This window comes from Neofelis nebulosa, chromosome 6, assembly GCF_028018385.1.
Source record: "Neofelis nebulosa isolate mNeoNeb1 chromosome 6, mNeoNeb1.pri, whole genome shotgun sequence".
Lineage (NCBI taxonomy): Eukaryota > Metazoa > Chordata > Mammalia > Carnivora > Felidae > Neofelis > Neofelis nebulosa.
The window spans coordinates 43814126-43831659 of record NC_080787.1 but is presented as its reverse complement, the minus strand read 5'-3'; the positions used below and the strand labels follow the sequence as shown (position 1 = coordinate 43831659).

The 17534-nt window shown below is 49.8% G+C and overlaps 1 protein-coding gene across 1 annotated transcript; it reads left to right on the top strand.

The window, feature by feature from the left end:
• Window positions 1-5723: 5723 nt before the first annotated feature.
• On the top strand, window positions 5724-16109 carry GUCA1B (guanylate cyclase activator 1B). The gene is made up of 4 exons (XM_058733945.1): window positions 5724-6090; window positions 13148-13297; window positions 15085-15205; window positions 15953-16109. Exons 1-4 carry the CDS (start codon window positions 5884-5886, stop codon window positions 16078-16080), a joined length of 606 nt encoding a protein of 201 aa, XP_058589928.1. The 5' UTR covers window positions 5724-5883; the 3' UTR covers window positions 16081-16109.
• Window positions 16110-17534: the final 1425 nt, after the last annotated feature.

The window sequence follows — 17534 nt, the reverse complement described above, 5'->3', positions numbered from 1 at the left end:
GCTCCGAGCTGTCTGCACAGAGCCCGAGGCGGGGCTTGAACCTACAATCTGTGAGGTCGTGACCTGAGCCAAAGTCGGACGCTTAACTGACTGAGCCACCCAAGTGCCCCATTAACTTTTTTTTTTTTTTTAAGTTTATTTTGAGAGAGAGGGAGAGAAAAAGAATCCCAAGCAGGCTCCACACTGTCAGCACAGAGCCCAATGCAGGGCTCGAACTCATGAACTGAGCTCATGACCTGCACCGAGATCAGGGGTCAGCCACTTAACCACCTGAGCCACCTAGACATCCGTCAGATGTCCCCGTATTCAGTGCAGATATTCAGACCTAAAATCCAGATTTACCTCCCCTTGCACTTGAGCAGAATATACTCATTTCCCCTAAAGCTTAGAAGTAAAGAGATTGACTAGGGGGAAAAATATCTAAGGAATAAAAGACATGACTGTGTATGAGTAAAGACAAGAAGCATAATACACAGTGCAATCCTTAGAGCCTCAGGGCTGACACTGGGCCTGAGTGTCCGAGGGGGAACAGGAGAGTTGAGGCTTCAGAAACGCATGGAGGCCCAGTCCCACAGGGTCACAAGAACAACTGGCACAGAGGCGATTTACATTAAGGCTTTGGACCGAGGCTCAGCAGACTGGTTCCTTGCTCTCAAACATTTCTCTTCTCCTAGAGCCAGGCTTATGGCTGACCACCTGTGATCCCCAGGGTTCTCTATGCAAATCCCTGCTCAATTCCTAACCCTGCCCTCCTTAAATCCCTGCTATTATTACTCACTTCCGGTTATCATTTCTCCATATGGCTCCTAATCCTCTTTAAAATGATATATTTATACCTCAATAGCTCAGCAATAATTAAGGGCAGGTCATGGGCAACTGACCCACGTGAAAAGCCAATTGATTTTTAGATTCCTTGGCCAGGGGCTACATCGAGTTCCATTTCATTCATACAGTTTCTTAACTTGAGCACGGGTGCCATGCTTTAGTCACTCCTCGGTGTTGCTTAAGTATCAGTAGATGTGAAGAGACAGGGATGATGACACCTCCACACCAAGCCCGTTAGGGTGCTGGTGGCACAGAGCCACAGCAGCTGCTGGGCGCATGTTGTCTTCCGGTGTGAGGAGATGGAGAAAAGGTTGGAAATCGCTGGGCTGGGTGATCTTCAAGGCCCCTTCCGTTGCCATTTCACACCAACAGGGATCTGCTGGCCCAGGCACTCTCAAAGGAACCAAAGGATTGTCCTGTAAAATTAAGCTCTGATGGCTCTCATTCATTCAGCCCTGACTGTGTGCTGAGCTTTGCTCACTCAATAAGTATTTGAGTTCCTTGTATGTGCCAAGCACTGTTCTGGACCCTGGGAATTCATTGTGTATGGTGAAGTCCTCTCCTCAAGGACGTTGGACTCTGGTGAAGACACAATAAATGGGGGGTGGGGGGGTGGGGGCGGGGAAGAATAAGATTTAGTTAAGTTCTGTGAATAAAATAAGATAGTGTCAGAATTACTTGAATGGCTACCTGAGGTGGGGTTGGGACATTTCTGAGGAGAGGAGAGTGGTCCAGAAGACAGCCATGTGAAGCCACGGGAGAAGAGCAACGGGAAGGTCAATGGCACGGCCCCGTGTGTGTGTCTGGGGACCAGGACAGAGGAACATGAAAGCCAATCAGGCAAGGACTAGATCACATACTGCATCGTGGCTGTGGGAAGGAGTGCAGATTTAATTCTGAGAGTGACTGGGAAGCCACAGGAAGGTTTGGAGCAGGAGAGTGACTGATCTGGTTTAGGCTTTAGAACATACTACTGTCCAGGGGGCAGAAGCACCAGGTAGGACCTGCTGCTGGGGACCAGGTGTGAGGACATGGCCTAGACGAGAAATGCAGTAACGGAGGTGATAAGAAGTGGCGGGATTCAGAATATGGTTTGGAGATAGAGCTGATGGAATGGCCTACTAGTAGATTGAAATGAGATCTAAGAGAAAGAAGATTGAAGAATGGGTCTTAGTTTTGGAGCTAAGCAACTGGGTAAATGGTAATGCTATTGCTGAGGTGGAAAAGGGTTGGGGAGGAATCTAGGGAGGGAATCAGGAGTTTGATTTTGGCCTTGCCATGTTTGCGATCTGAGTAGAGATGTCTCTTCGGCAGCTAGGTTCATAAATCAGAGTTCTGGGGAGAGGTCCAGGCTGCAGGTACAAATTTGGAAGCGATCAGCCTGCAAATGGTATGTAATGTTGTGATGAGTGAACTCCCCTGGGGAGGGCATAGGTGGGGAGGTGAGAAGAGAACTTCCAGAACAAGCCTGGAAGCCCCAAGCACAAAGAGATTTGTTCAACAAGAGGAGGTGCTAGCAAAGGAGATGAGTAGTCAGTGAGATTGGAGTGAACTCAGAGGAGTGTGGTTTCTTGAAACCTAGAGTGTTTGAGGAAAGAACTCGTTGATTGAACTGGGATGAATCTGTTGACAGACTGAGTAAAAAAAGCAGGTCTTTGGTGACCACTTCTCCATGGAATGACAAGGATGAGCATCCCACTGGAGTAAGTTGGAGAGAGAATAAGAAGAAGACATGGGGAGGGGCGCCTGGGTGGCGCAGTCGGTTAAGCGTCCGACTTCAGCCAGGTCACGATCTCACGGTCCGTGAGTTCGAGCCCCGAGTCAGGCTCTGGGCTGATGGCTCGGAGCCTGGAGCCTGTTTCCGATTCTGTGTCTCCCTCTCTCTCTGCCCCTCCCCCGTTCATGCTCTGTCTCTCTCTGTCCCAAAAATTAAAAAAAAAAAACAAAAAACGTTGAAAAAAAAAAAAAAGAAGAAGAAGAAGACATGGGGCACCTGGGTGGCTCAGTTGGTTGAGCGTCCGACTTCATTCGGATCATGATCTCGCGGTTTGTGAGTTCAAGCCCCGCGTCAGGCTTGTTGCTGTCGGCCTGTCAGTGCAGAGTCTGCTTTGGATCCTCTGTCCCCCTCTCTCGGCCTCTCTCTGCATGTGCTCTCCCCACCCCCCCTAAAAAAAATACTTTAAAAAATGTTTAATTTATTTCAAAATAAGGAAGGAAGGGGAAAAATAAAAAGGGGAGGAGAAAGGGAGGGAGGAAGGAAGGAAGGAAGGAAGGAAGGAAGGAAGGAAGGAATGGAGGAAGAGAGGTGGGGAAGGAAGGAAGGAAGGTAAGGAAGGAAGGAAAGGGAGGGAGGAAGGAAGGAGGGAAGGAAGGAAGGAAGAGAGTACAGTCCAGACTGGATTATATTCATCTTTATACCAATGGGTGACAAAATATTTTTAATATTTATTTACTGAATATTTATTTTATGACTCGTGAAGGCAAAAGCATATGAAAGTCCCATAACGGGACCCTGAATGTGGAGTCAAGGAAGGAGTTTTGGTTTTTGTTTTGTTTTGTTTTGTTTTGCTTTGTTTTGTTTTGTTTTGTTTAATAAAGGTGATATTAAGGCCGTCCTCAGGCAGGAATGATCCATTAGAGAAGGATAAACTGAGGATGGAGAAGAGAAAGGGAATAACTGGGAGTGAAGTGCTTGTTAAGGCAGAGAGAGGAGACCTAGCTGACGAGCTTACAGGTGGAGAGGGAAAGGGCCACTGCTTCCATCAACCCAGGAAGAAGGTCAAGTGCGTGGGCACAGGTGCGGAGAAATCTCCTGGGAAGATGAAGTGGTCGTCTGATGCATCTGTTTCTCTGTGAAGCAAAGCTTGTAACAAGGTCATCAGCTGAACGCGAGAGTGAGTGAGGTCTGAGGGCAGGCGGCTTGTGGAAAAGTCCTCTCAGGAGGGGGAGAGTGACATCAGCGGGGACTAGCATGTACTACTGTCACCTCCTGGGTGCAGGTGAGCTGTTAGCGAACGGTTAGTGGCTTTAGCCAAGGTTGGGTTTTGCCAACCAAGTACTTAGAGGGAGAGAGGAGCACAAAGGTCAAGGTCATGGCAAGGAAATGGCAAGAGCCCTGGGCCGTGGGTGAGGATAAGGAGGAAAGCGAGGATATGAACAGGGTGACAGATGTTAAAAAACAAAGAGATCAGCAAGTTCCAAGTCTCCGGCTGGTGCGTTGTTGGGTGAAGGTGTTAGAGCTAGAGGGAGGCCACGGTGATGTTTGAATGTTTCGGAGGTGGTTCAGAAATGCGTGACTGCGAGGCCTATGGTAGCGGTGCCCAGATGTCAGCGTGCGTTGGAAGTACGTGGAGGGCTTGTCCAAACACAGATCGCTAGGCCCATGCGCAGGGTTCTTGGTTCAGTAGGGGAGAGGAGACCTGAGAATTGGCATTTCTAACAAGCTCCCAGTTGCTGCAGCTGCTGCTGGCCCAAGGGCCAAAGTGAACGGGAGGCCGAGGTGGGGTGGAAGAAAAGCTCAGGGACCTTTGAGGCCAGAGTGTGGGATGGATCCACTATCCACCTGGATGTCACGTCACCAGGCTGGTGCTCTGAGACAAAGCAGTGAAGTCACCAGTGAGGGCAAGTGGGTAGAGTCACCCGTGGCTTTAAAGAGACTGGCATTTTTGAGGGAGAAAAGAGGAAAAAGTGGAGGCAACAGTTAGGAGCAGGGAGGCGATGAGCCGTACTCTCCTGACCCCAGAGGATGTGGCAGAAAGATCCATGAGTGCTTGGAAAGATGACAGGAAGTGGGGCTCCTACTTCACGAATGGCAGTGAGGCGCTGGGCGGCTCAGTCACTTAAGCATCCGACTTCAGCTCAGGTCAAGATCTTGCGGTTTGTGGGTTCCAGTCCCACGTCGGGCTCTGTGCTGACAGCTTGGAACCTGCTTCAGATTTTGTGTCTCCCTCTCTCTCTTCCCCTCCCCTGCTTGTGCTTTCTCTCTCTCTCTCTCTCTGTCTCAAAAATAAAAACCTGAAAAAAAATGTTTTTAAAGGAATGGCAAAAACTTAGAAGAACTTCAAGAGATTAGGGATGAATGGAGGCGGGGGACAGGGGGGTACGTGAGCGAGGGAGTCAGGCCTGGGGGTGTACAGAACAATTCGGGAGTGACTGGTCAACGGGAGACAGGCAGTGTCACCCCTGAGATTACAAGACCCCCCGGAACAACTCCTAAAATCTAGAAAGTGCATTCAATTTTCTGGTTTCTGGAAGGTATCAGTTTAATATACATTAAAATAAGCACAAATATATAATTGATTCAGAAACAAATTCGCAAACATAAAAGTAAGAGCCTTCAGAGATCTTTTAAGCCGCGCTCACAGATCCTTCTCACATATTCACACTTAGGAGAGAAAGTAGGGAATGCCTTGTTTCTAGGTCTTGGGTGAAGGGTGTTGGAAGGAAGCATTTGTACTTTAAGTTGGAAAATGGAAAACTTGAAGACTCAGGGGTGTCTGGCCCTGAGCTCGGGGACAGAACTGCCCACCTGGAGGCCTTCACATCATAGAATCTGCTGCTTCTCACTGGCCCATGTGAGTGAGGCCCAGACCACCAGCAGGCTCTATCTTACGGGCTAGGAGTTGGTCTCGCTCCCTCTCTGGACTTCAGAGTCTCCTGTGTCTCCAAGATGGGCCTCTCTGGAACAGCGTGGTGCCCAACTAATGGAACAGGGAGCATGTGTGAGATGGTAGGGTATCCGTTTCCTGCCCTTCTCCCCCCTTCAGAATCTGCCAGGGTGGCGTAGTCACGGGGTTGACAAGAGTGAAGGGAAGGGTGAGGCTGGGGGAGCTTAGCTGACTGGGGGTCAGACCTTCCAGGGGAATCTTCTAATGATCTTAGGGCGCTTAGCTGGCCCGGCCCCGCCCCCTGCCGCCTGCCCCTGCGCTGCCCAGTGGCCAGGAGATGATGAAGAGGCCGGCCAGGCAGAGGAAAGGGAGGAAGAGGGCCCCGGCCTAAGGCTTCAATCGGCAGAAGCCCAGGAGGAGGCACAGACCCCCGACATCCCTCCAGGCCGGGATGGGGCAGCAGTTCAGCTGGGAGGAGGCGGAGGCGGCCGGCGAGATGGACGTGGCCGAGCTCCAGGAGTGGTACAAGAAGTTCGTGGTGGAGTGCCCCAGCGGCTCTCTCTTCATGCACGAGTTTAAGCGCTTCTTCAAGGTCACAGGCAACGAGGAGGCCACCCAGTACGTAGAAGGCATGTTCCGAGCCTTCGACAAGAATGGGGTAAGGCACTGAAGGGGGTGCGGGGGCCAGCTCGTTTCCCACTGAGCTGAAGGAGCGTCACCGGTGGGAGGGAGCGGCCCGTCCCCAGTCCCCCTGCTCTGCTCTCCATTTCCTGCTCACGTTTTCTGTCTCTCTTTCCCCAAACTCTTCTCTCTTCCCATCATTTGGTCCCTTCCCATCTTTCCTTCTCTCCTCTCCATCTCATCTTCTCTCCCCTGTCTCTCTGCTCTTCCTGCCTCCCTCTGTCCACCTGCTGAGAGGAGGTGGGCTGGGCAGAAGGGCACACAGTCCAGTCCTCAATTGGTGTATTTTTGGCCAAGGCTCTACAGCCCAAGGACCTGGTCTCCCACACCCACCAGAGCCCCTGTCACTCTAAAGATAAGGAGCTAAAGAGCTGTCCCAAAAGGATGAGCTCTCTTGGTATAGACTGTGATCTCCCCTTTGTTGGGGTCCTTGGAATTGAGACTGGTCAGGTCTCCCATTCCAGCATGCTGGGAGGGCCTCCTGCACTGACCGGTCAGTTGAACGGATCATGTAAAAGTCCCTTACAACTCTCCAAGCCATGGAAGATTCCATGAGACCATTCCACCACAGGATTTCTTTAAGCCTTCCAATGGCATCTGCAGCTGAGAAGATACTGCATTTTGTCAATCCACCCCTGGAAATAGAATTCAGAAATGGAAACCCCTTCGTTATTTAAGGCTTTCAGTCCAGGGCCTCCACGACCCTTCAAATCATTCGATTTGCCTCAAGTACCTACTTCAGCCTCCCCGAGTTGAGGGGGGTGTTTGTTGGACCTAGATAATTAATCTGGAGAAAGCCTTTGTACTTTTCCATGCGTGGAGAGCTTCACTTTTTAGGCTGAATCACTGGGAAAGCCTGTTTGGGTCTGACCTTGTCCGGGTACCAGTTAGCGTGCCTCTGTAGGGGGATGGAGGGTGGGGTAGCGTCAGGGCAACAGAAACCTCCTTAGAGATGAAACCTATGGACTCCCTCGTGGGGCACAGAGTACATTCAGACTTCTCCAAGCTTCTCTTCTGCCCCCTCTCCTCCGAGCCTTCTGCAGCCCATTTAATGATCCAAATGAAATGAAGAGAAAACTGGGACAAGAGGAAGTGAGCTGATTTGCCCAAGGTCGTATACTCAAGGGTCCTGACTCCCAGTCGAGTGTGCCTGCTTAGAAGGCAGTTTGTTTTGTTTTGTTTTTAAGAGAGAAAATGGTTTTAAAACAAACCAGATCACACACAACAAGATTTGCTATCATAAATGTATCAATCTTCCCCACATTCACCTTAAAATTCAGTAGGATAGCAACTCAAGATCCAAAAGGGATTGTCAAGGGACACCTGGGTGGCTCCGTCAGTGAAGCGTCCAACTCTTGGTTTCGGCTCAGGTCATGATCTTGGTTCGTGAGTTTGAGCCCCGCGTGGGACACTACACTGGCAGCATGGAGCCTGCTTGGCGTTCTCCCTCTCTCACTGCCCCTCTCCTGCTTGTGTGTGTATGTGCCCTCCCTCTCTCTCTAAATAAAGAAACTTAAATGGGAAGGGGGGATTGCCAAGCCTGTGGGCCTGGTACAGCTGTACTCCTTATCTCTTTTAAGCTGTATACCTTATCTCTTTTACAAATTAGCACATGATATTCATCGACTGTTGTTTTCCTTTCTTTAGAACTTTTATTTTTGATGGTATTTCAAATGTATACCAAGTTGAAAGAATAGCATAAGTAACTCCTATGTACAATTTGTCCAATTGTACATTTTGCCTCATTTGCTTTATCATTCTGTGCGTGTGCGTGTCTGTCTTTCTTTAGAGAAAGTTGGAGACATCACATCCTTTTACCCCTAAGTATTTCAGTGTGTTCTTTCTAAGAACAAGGACGTGCTCTTAAATAACCTAATACAAAGATGAAAATCAGGAAATTCAATATTGACCCAATTCTATTAGCTAATCCATATTCAAGTTTTGTCAATTTGACATGTGATATGTTCTCTATATTGCTTGCTTGCTTGTTTTTCTTATTTGGAGCGGGGTTGGGGGGGGGGGGGGTGGGTGGGAGATCTGATCACACATTGCATTTACTTGTCCTGTCTCTAGTCTTTAATTCAGAACCTTCAATGCTTAGCTTTTGTCTTATTTGACGCTGACATTTTTGAAGATTGCAGGCCAGTTAATTTGGTAGAACATCCCACAGTTTGGGTTTGTTCAGTGTGGCTTTGTGATTAGACTCAGGTTTTCCATTTCTGGCAGAAATGCCCCAGGAGTGATCTCATGTCCTTCTCAGTGCCTCCTGTCGGGGGCACATGATGTTGGTTTGTCCCATTACAGGGGTTGGTTACATGGTGTCTGCCAGGTTTCTCCCCCGGAAAGTTACCATTTTTCCTTTGTAATTAACAAGCATCTTATAGGGAGCTACTTTGAGAGAAGTCAATATCCTGGCGCTCCTCTGATTTTCATCTGCTAGCTTTGGCATCCATCGATAGTTTTCGCATTCCACCATCCCTTCTCCATTTATTAATTGGAATTCTACTGTTGAGGAAGAGCTTTCCAGAGGTGTGGTAAGTTCCTCTGTCAGGGACTGAGCCTTTTTCTTTCTTTTCCCGCTTAGTTTCTGTCTCCAAACCCACACCCGTCTCCACTCCCCACATTGGCACCATCTTGATGTTAGTGAGTCCGATTTCTGGGCAACTGGTCTGAGCTTTCGGAGACAAATAAAATCAAGAGTTCATAGATACAGCTCACATGTCGAAATCTGAGGTGACAGGGAGGGAGGGCAGGGTGGGTGATGGGTATTGAGGAGGGCACCTTTTGGGATGAGCACTGGGTGTTGTATGGAAACCAATTTGACAGTAAATTTCATATATTAAAAAATAAAGAAATAAAGAAATAAATAAAAATAAAAAATAAAAATAAAAATAAAAATAAAAAAAAAAAGAAATCTGAGGTGACAGCGTGGCGCCTGGGTGGTTCAGTGGGCGAAGCGTCCAACTTCGGCTCGGGTCATGATCTCACGGTTCGTGGGCTCGAGCCCCGCGTCGGACTCTGTGCTGACAGCTCACAGCTTGGATCCTGCTTCCGATTCTGTGTCTCCTGCTCTGTCTCCCCCTCCTCCACTCATGCTCCCTCTTTCAAAAATGAATAAACATTAAAAAAAATTTTAACCTAGGGTGATAGAAATGGGAGTTTGGTGGAGGCAAAGAGGCCAGAGCGCTTCATCCCTGCTACGCCTCTCCCTTGCCACACTCTTCTCTCCAGTGGTTGCCCTGCGATGCACTGGGATGGAAGCAAAGGGAAGGTGAAATCAAATGCCATTTGGGATCCTTATGTAACGTGTGCTAAGGCCGGGGCTGGTGCACAAATGCAGCCAATTCAGGGAGAAATGGGGCAGGTAATCCCACAGAGCAGATCACACGCCTGTCACTTCTGCTCCTACTCTTGAGTGGACAGAGGCATTTCCATCATCTTCCCATTGCTCTGTGGGTAATTGAAGCTGACGAGGGCCCGGCACAGAGCGTGAGATGAGTGAGTCCCAGCTGGGAGCTTCTCAGGTCTCGTCCTGGGGTCGGAGCAACTTTACAGCTGAGGTCACTCCTCGGGAAGGGCTAACTCTAGTGTGCCTCATGGGAGGCAAGGGCTCGTTGTGGTAACCGTGTCATGTTGAAGGAGGATGCTGTCAGGACAGAATGTTCTAGACAAAGAATGTGGGAGAATCTATAGAGCTGGAGAGGAAGGATTTATCAGTGGTTTTGGTTTTTTGGTTTTTCTCTCTGTGGTGCTAGATACAAGGCTCATTTTTTTTAGACAGTCATATACCTTGAGAGGAGTAAGAAAGTTCTCAACTTGAACTAGAAAAGACATGTAGCTTGAAAGGCTCTGCCATTTCCAGAGTGGGCTTCCCTTGAGCAACTTATTTAACCTCTCTGAGTCTCAGTTTCCTCATCCGTAAAGTGGGTATAACAAACCTAAGAGAAATGGTGTGTGTGAAATAGACGGTTCCTACCAGCCATTTTGCTTTCTTTCTTTTTTATTTATAACCCTTTTTAAAGTTTATTTATTTATTTTGAGAGAGAGAGAGAACAAGTTGGGGAAGGGCAGAGACAGAGGGAGAATGAGAATCCCAAGCAGGCTTCTCACTGTCAGCGCACTCGAACTCACAAACCGTGAGATCATGACCTGAGCCAAAGTTGGACACTTAACTGACTGAGCCCCCCAGACACCCCTACCCGCCATTTTGCATACATTTTCCTACTCTTATTAAAAAAAACATAAGGTTAATTTTTAGCAAACTTAATAAGTAACAATTACTGATGAAAATAATCTTTTAAAGAACAACCAATCATCACAGCGTATACCTTAAACTTACCCAATGTTCTTTAAAAGGCTATTCGGCAATTATATCTCAATAAAGCTTGCGGGGGAGGGGCGGTTGTTGGAAACAAGCCTGATAACCTTCAATGAGTGAGTAGAATAACCGAGGGGCTATTCATGCAGTGGAGGACCACTCAGCAATAGCAGGGAAGGGAGTGCTGATACACTCAACAGCTTGGATGACTCCCCAGGGCTTTGCACTGAGCACAACAAGCCCACCTTAAAGGGCTACATACTGTGTGATTCCATTTGTATACCATTCTTCAAGGGGATACGCTATAGTGATGGAGATCAGATTAATGGCTGCCGAGAGTGACAGTCTGGTCGGAGGAAGGATGTAACTCTTAAGTGGTAACAGAGAGCGTCCTCGTATTGATATTTGATACTACTCATAGCTTCATGTGTGACAAAATCTCATAGAATGATAGACTGACACAAACAGCAGATTAAACACTAGTGAAAAAAGAGAAAAGAACAGCCATTGCTAAGAACCTACCCTAAAGAAATTACCAGAGATATATGAAATATATATATATATATATATATACACACAATATATATATATATATAGTAAATATATATATCCACACTATATATATATTGTAAATATATATATACATATATATATATACACACACACAAAGATGTTCATTGTGTAACATAAAATATTTAAACCAGGTTCATTCAGCACAAGGGACTGCTTGAGGGGAGTACCCCTCAAAAAAATAAAAGGTATGATTTCAATTAATTGTAAAGACATGGGGCATTTTAAGATGAAAATCCAGGAAATAACATAGCTACAGTCTGACCTCGATTAGGTAAATACATGGTGGGGGGTGTGGAAGACCAGAAGTAACCGCATAAAAGATGTTGAAATAGACACTTTGGGGGGCACCTGGGTGGCTCAGTCGGTTGAGCATCTGACTTCGGCTCAGGTCATGATCTCATGGTTTATGAGTTCGAGCCCCATGTCGGGCTGTGTGCTGATAGCTCAGAGCCTGGAGCCTGCTTGGGATTCAGTGTCTCCCTCTCTCTCTGCCTCTCCCCCATACTCTCTCCCTCTCTCTCTCTCTCTCTCTCTAAAAATAAACATTAAAAAATAATTTAAAAAATAATAATGGCCAACATGAGATATATATATATATATATATATATATATATATATATATATCATGTTATATATATAGTTCTATATATATATATATGACATGACACTTTGGGTGTTGAAGTGGGCTCATTTTGTTTTCTTCTTGGTTTTTCCTTAGGCTTTCTAATTTGCCTCATGTTCTGCTGTGTTCTGTGGTTTACTTGTTGCTCACCCAAGCACCCCTTGATCTGGGGGTGGGGCCGCCTGAGTGGCATGACCCAGTAGGACAGAGGTGTTGTGGGCCAGCGATGTCATTTCTGATGACAAAGTCCTGTGAGCGACAGCCACTCCTGGGAGAGTGATGACTCAGCTTCTGGCTTTGGAGAGCTGAGGTCCCCACCCTCAGAAGATGGGAGGAAGGGGTGCCTGGGTGGCTCAGTCGGTTGAGCGTCCGACTTCGGCTCAGGTCATGATCTCGCGGTCCGTGGGTTCGAGGCCCGCGTCGGGCTCTGTGCTGACAGCTCAGAGCCTGGAGCCTGTTTCAGATTCTGTGTCTCCCTCTTTCTCTGACCCTCCCCTGTTCATGCTCTCTCTCTGTCTCAAAAATAAATAAATGTTAAAAAAAAAAAAAAAAAAAAAAAAAAAAAGAAGACGGGAGGGAGCACCCATAAGTGGAACACCCTTGTGAAGCTCACCCTGACCAGCCCACTGTGGACACCATCACCGCAAGCCTCTCCCCTCACACTCGACTGGCGTAGAAGGGCAAGAAGCAGGTGTGCCCCCTGCCTCTTGTTGACTGCTTTTCGAGTAATTGTTGCCACATTTGTGTTAGAAGGAGTTTCAGTGACCTGGTCAGAGTCGCCACAGAAGCAGACTGTGCCCGTCTCCTACCTCTGGGGGGTAGGAGCTGAGCTCTGTCTCCTGCCCTCCTTCCTGGGTGGGGACAGGGGGTGCCTGTCCTTCAGGGAAGGTAATGTCCACACGGGACTGGAGCCATCGCCTGTCTGCCTCCCCTCAGGCTCGGAAGGTGTAAAAGGATAAAGGACATTTTTGCCATGAGCACTGCTTTCTCATCTTCCAGAGGTGCCTTAGTCCCAGATTGAAATTAAGTCAATCACGTATTCGTTGATTCATAAATACTTTTGAGACCCTGACTCTGCACATAAGTGGCGCCATGCTAAGCACAAAGGGGAGACAAAGGCAACGTAAGCCCCTCTTTTCTCCAGGAGCATATGTAGAATACAGCTCAAGAATGAGACAGACTTACGAAATGGCCAAGTGGCGATGCCAGAATAAGGCCCAAACTGTGCGGATTAAAGTGTAAGTGTTGTGAATGTTAGAAGAGGGATCAAGAGAGACAGACCACTGTAGGTGGTCAGAGAAGGAAGACTTCCTGAAAGAGGGGACCCTTGAGCTGGGCCTTGAAGGATGGGTAGAGTTGAGTGATCACAGACTGGGAAAGGATGCCGGGGTGGCCGTAGAAGCCACGTGGATGGCCAGAGGCAAAGCCTTGGATTTGTAGGCACGGACGGCCCAGCATCGGGCCCTCGCCTGAGCTCTGGGGAAGGCGGGAGGGACCTCACGGCTCCCACTCCCGCTGCAGGACAACACCATCGACTTCTTGGAGTATGTGGCCGCCCTGAACCTCGTGCTGAGGGGCACCCTGGAACACAAGCTGAAGTGGACCTTCAAGATCTATGACAAGGACCGCAACGGCTGCATCGACCGCCTGGAGCTGCTCGACATTGTGGAGGTCAGCATCCGCTCGTGGGGCCTGGGTGCGTGAGCGCTGCTGGGCTCTGAGGCCCGGCCCCTCAAGTGGGGGCCCCCGGGGCTGGGGTGGGGGAAGGAGCACGGGGATCATTCGGAGGGTGCTTTCTGACAAAGGTCAGAATTAAGCTAGAAATCCACTACAAAAAGATACCCTAACAAAATCCCCATCTGTTTGGAAATAAGGCGGTACATTCCTAACTCCTCCATAAATGAAAGACGTTACATCACGTGCATATACGCACCAAGTGCGTGGAGCCGGATTATAATGCTCATGTAACATAATCGGCTGTGGAGTGCGGCCGACGCTGGACTTGCAGAGCATTTTAGCGCCTTAAAAGGTAGATGTCAGAAAATTAAGAGGCTGGAAATCGCTGATGTTAGAAGTCATCTCAAGAAATTAGAAAAAAGGGGCGCCTGGGTGGCGCAGTCGGTTAAGCGTCCGACTTCAGCCAGGTCACGATCTCGCGGTCTGTGAGTTCGAGCCCCGCGTCAGGCTCTGGGCTGATGGCTCGGCTCGGAGCCTGGAGCCTGTTTCTGATTCTGTGTCTCCCTCTCTCTCTGCCCCTCCCCCGTTCATGCTCTGTCTCTCTCTGTCCCAAAAATAAATAAAAAACGTTGAAAAAAAAAAAAAAAAAAAAGAAATTAGAAAAAAGAAGAGTAAATTAATGAGAGGCAATTAAGAGGTGAGAGGCATGAGGCATGAGAGGTGCCAATGAGAGGCACCTGGGTGGCTCAGTCGGTTAAGTGTCTCTGACTTCGGCTCAGGTCATGATCTCACAGCTCGTGAGTTCGAGCCCCGGGTCGGGCTCTGTGCTGACAGCTCAGGGCCTGGAGCCTGCTCCGGAGTCTGTGTCTCCCTCTCTGCCCCTCCCCGACTCATGCTCTGTCTGTCTCTCTCTCTCTCTCTCTCTCTCAAAGTAAATAAACATTACAAAAAGTTAAAAAAAAAAAAAAAAAAAAAAGCAATGAGAGTAGAAGAAAGAACCTACTATAGCACAGACTGACCCCTGACCTGCGTCACCCTGTTACCGCCCTAGAACTGCACTCCCAGGGGGCGGTTGTCTGCCCATTTCACAGATAAAGAAGTCACCTCGGGGCAGTTGTGTGGTTTGCCCAAGTTCATCCATCCCAGGAGGCACTGCAGCTGGCCCTAGCCCCGGGGCTCTCAGACCCCGGTCAGTGGGACCCACATTGTGCCAGGCACTGCACTGGGCAGTGAGGGCCTCGGGATCGACAAGACAGGCCTCTGTCCATGGAGCTCCCCATCAAGGAACTGAGGAAAACCCTCACATTTGTCTGTCTCTTCCCCACTTCACTTCACCAACGCCGCCTCGTGGGGAGAGGAAACAGGGCAAGGCAGAAACCTGTCCTTTCCCTCATCCAAATGCTGGTATCCCCCCTCGTCCTGTTTTACACACACGTCCATAAGTATCCTCTTTTCCCCTCTGGGTCTCCATCTCCTCCTGGGCAAAGTGGACTTGGGAACATCACAGTGCTGGGTCCATCCCTCATTGAGGGTCTTGGGTTTCACTTTGACAGTCACAGGGCATCAGGATGAGGTGGCCTATGAGGCCTGACACTCCTCAGCTGGAACTAGGCCAGTGGGACCCTGAGAGAGCAGCCCAAGGACAGGTGGATTTTTATTTGGGTCTGGGGCCTGTGGTCCTACAGTGCACAGGCTAGGGGGCAGCGCTGGGGACGCAGGGCTGAGGGCCTGGGGTCCCGGCAGAGGGAGGGAGGAAGGGAGCTGGCGGTTTTCTCTCGCAGGCGATCTACAAGCTGAAGAAAGCCTGCAGGGTGGAGGAGGAGGCCGAGCAGCAAGGACAGCTGCTCACACCCGAGGAGGTGGTGGACAGGATCTTCCTTCTGGTGGATGAGAACGGAGATGGTAAGGGGGCGGGGCTGCCCACGCCACAGCACCCCCACTTTCCGGCCCTGTGACCTTGGACAAGGCCCGCCACCTCCCAGCCACTGTTATCCTCATCTGTGAACCGGGTGCAGAGAGGAGGACGCAAAATAACAGGGGTGTCACTGGCACGTGATGCGATGTTCACCAGAGTGATTTAAGCTCTGGCCGGAGTTGCTGATGCCCGCCCGGCAAGCACAGCAAGAGAATAGGAGCTTTGGACTCTGGCAAACCATTTAAACTCCTAGCATGGCCTCAGTTTTCTCATCTGGAAAATAGGGATAAAAACGCTCCAGAGGAATAAATAGGGTAAATGTATTTGAGAGATGGGCATAGGATAGCTCCCCCCCACCCCACCCCCCAAGGCTATTTAGGCCTCCTCCCTGCAGCTGGACGCACCAGCCCCAAGGCTGTGAAGGGAGGGAACTGGCTGGGGACACACCCAGAAGAGCCCTCAGGACCATTTTGAAGGCACCGTGGGCAAAAGGAAAGCTTAAATTCCTTTGCAAAGCAAGCCCCTTAAAGAGACCCTTGAAGCCTCCAGGAGACTCCTGGAGAATTGGAGAGTTGACAAGCCCTGAGCTTGGGCCCTGGGACTGCAGGCCCGTTTGTGTACGAGGCTTAGGTTTGTGCAAGAGGACGCGCCCTGGGAGGGAAGGCCTCTCCTCTCGCCCCCGACCCCATTTCTTCCACTCTCCCGCATGACCATCTCTCCTACCCCTTGCCCAGGCCAGCTGTCTCTGAATGAGTTCATTGAAGGTGCCCGTCGTGACAAGTGGGTGATGAAGATGCTCCAGATGGACATGAACCCCGGTGGCTGGATCTCTCAGCAGAGGCGGAAAAGCGCCATGTTCTGAGGGGTCTGGGGCCTTCGGGAGTCCACAGGCCCCTCGGGAGTCCACAGGCCCCTCCAAGACTCCGGGTTCACCAGGTTTCCAGAGTAGAGGGAGGGGCCCTGGCTCAGCCTGTGTATGCTCACTCTTATCTGCCCGCCCCCCCCCCCCCCCCCATGAAAGGGGTTGGGACTGAGCAGGGGGTAGGGGCCGTTGGGCTGAAGTGGCCAATGGGAGACGGTCCACTGGTAGGATGTACTGGGGTGGTGAAGGGAACTGGTTTCCTCTCTCTCCCTTCAACTGCTTCTGGAACAAGTATGTGTTGGCAGCGGGGGTGGGGGTGGGGTGGGGGGGTGGTTTCCACAGTCTCCTACAGGGTTCTCAGCCGGAAGCAGGGCAATACTGGGAGGGTGGGGCTGGGGGGTCCCATAGACCAAATTAGCAACGAGAGTGCCCACACAGTGTGACACAGAAATAGGAGTCGGGGGGTGAGTGTGATAATAATTACACCCCCCCCCCCAGGATCCTGAGGAGTTCATGGGGAGGGCTCTTGCCTCCCCCTCCCCAACCTGTCCTCACCAGGGGTGTCAACAAGGGAAAACTGCATCCTTTAAGGCTCTGGTCTTCCCGTCCTTGGAGGGGTTGGCTGTGCTTAAAGGGGCTGTTTCAGCTCTGCCCTGGTGCTGCTCCCCCAGTCCCTGCTGTCAACCCACACCCCCACACAATCCTTCTGTCCCTGTCCCTACCCCTCATCCACACTCCACACCCCCAACCACACCCCCACCCCCCATCCCCCTGCCTCCTGCCCCCTGCCCCCTGCCTGTGCATGGACCTGCCAGGATTCCCGGCCACAAGCCGGATGTGTCTCCTTGAAGGATGGGGAAACCTCTCTCTGTCTCTGGGGAGAACTGGTCCTAGGCCCGGCTTTGCCTCCAGCCGCTATGTGACCCAAGACGACCATTTCTCTCTCCCTAACCTCAATTATCTCATCCGTGAACAAGTTGGACTGAACAGGCAGTGCTCAGATAATTATTTGTTATAGACGTGGAATTATTTTGTTATACAAACTCTATATGTGACCCTAGTGTACAAACTACAAACTAGATTCAAAGGGAGTCCCTCTGGTTGAAGAAGGGTGCTAAGGAACTCAGAACAGGAACTCGTTTGAATACATATGTTTTTATGTTGATGGATGAAAAATAAAACTCACCTACTGAACGGCGATTTCATAGGTATGCCATTCATATAAAGTTTGCTTTAGAAACACATTTTAGGTGAAAAAGGGTTGATTAAAAAATAATAGCAATCCAAGTAGGACACAGATACGTCCGCAAGTCATGAAGGTGGTATGTGACCGACTTGGGGAAATGTCCTAATTCTGTTCAAATACCCTCCCCCCTCCCACCTTCAGGATGTTCCAAGAGGCAGCCACCCAGAGAAGCAGAAATGTCAACTCCCTTTTCCCCCCAGGCTGCCCA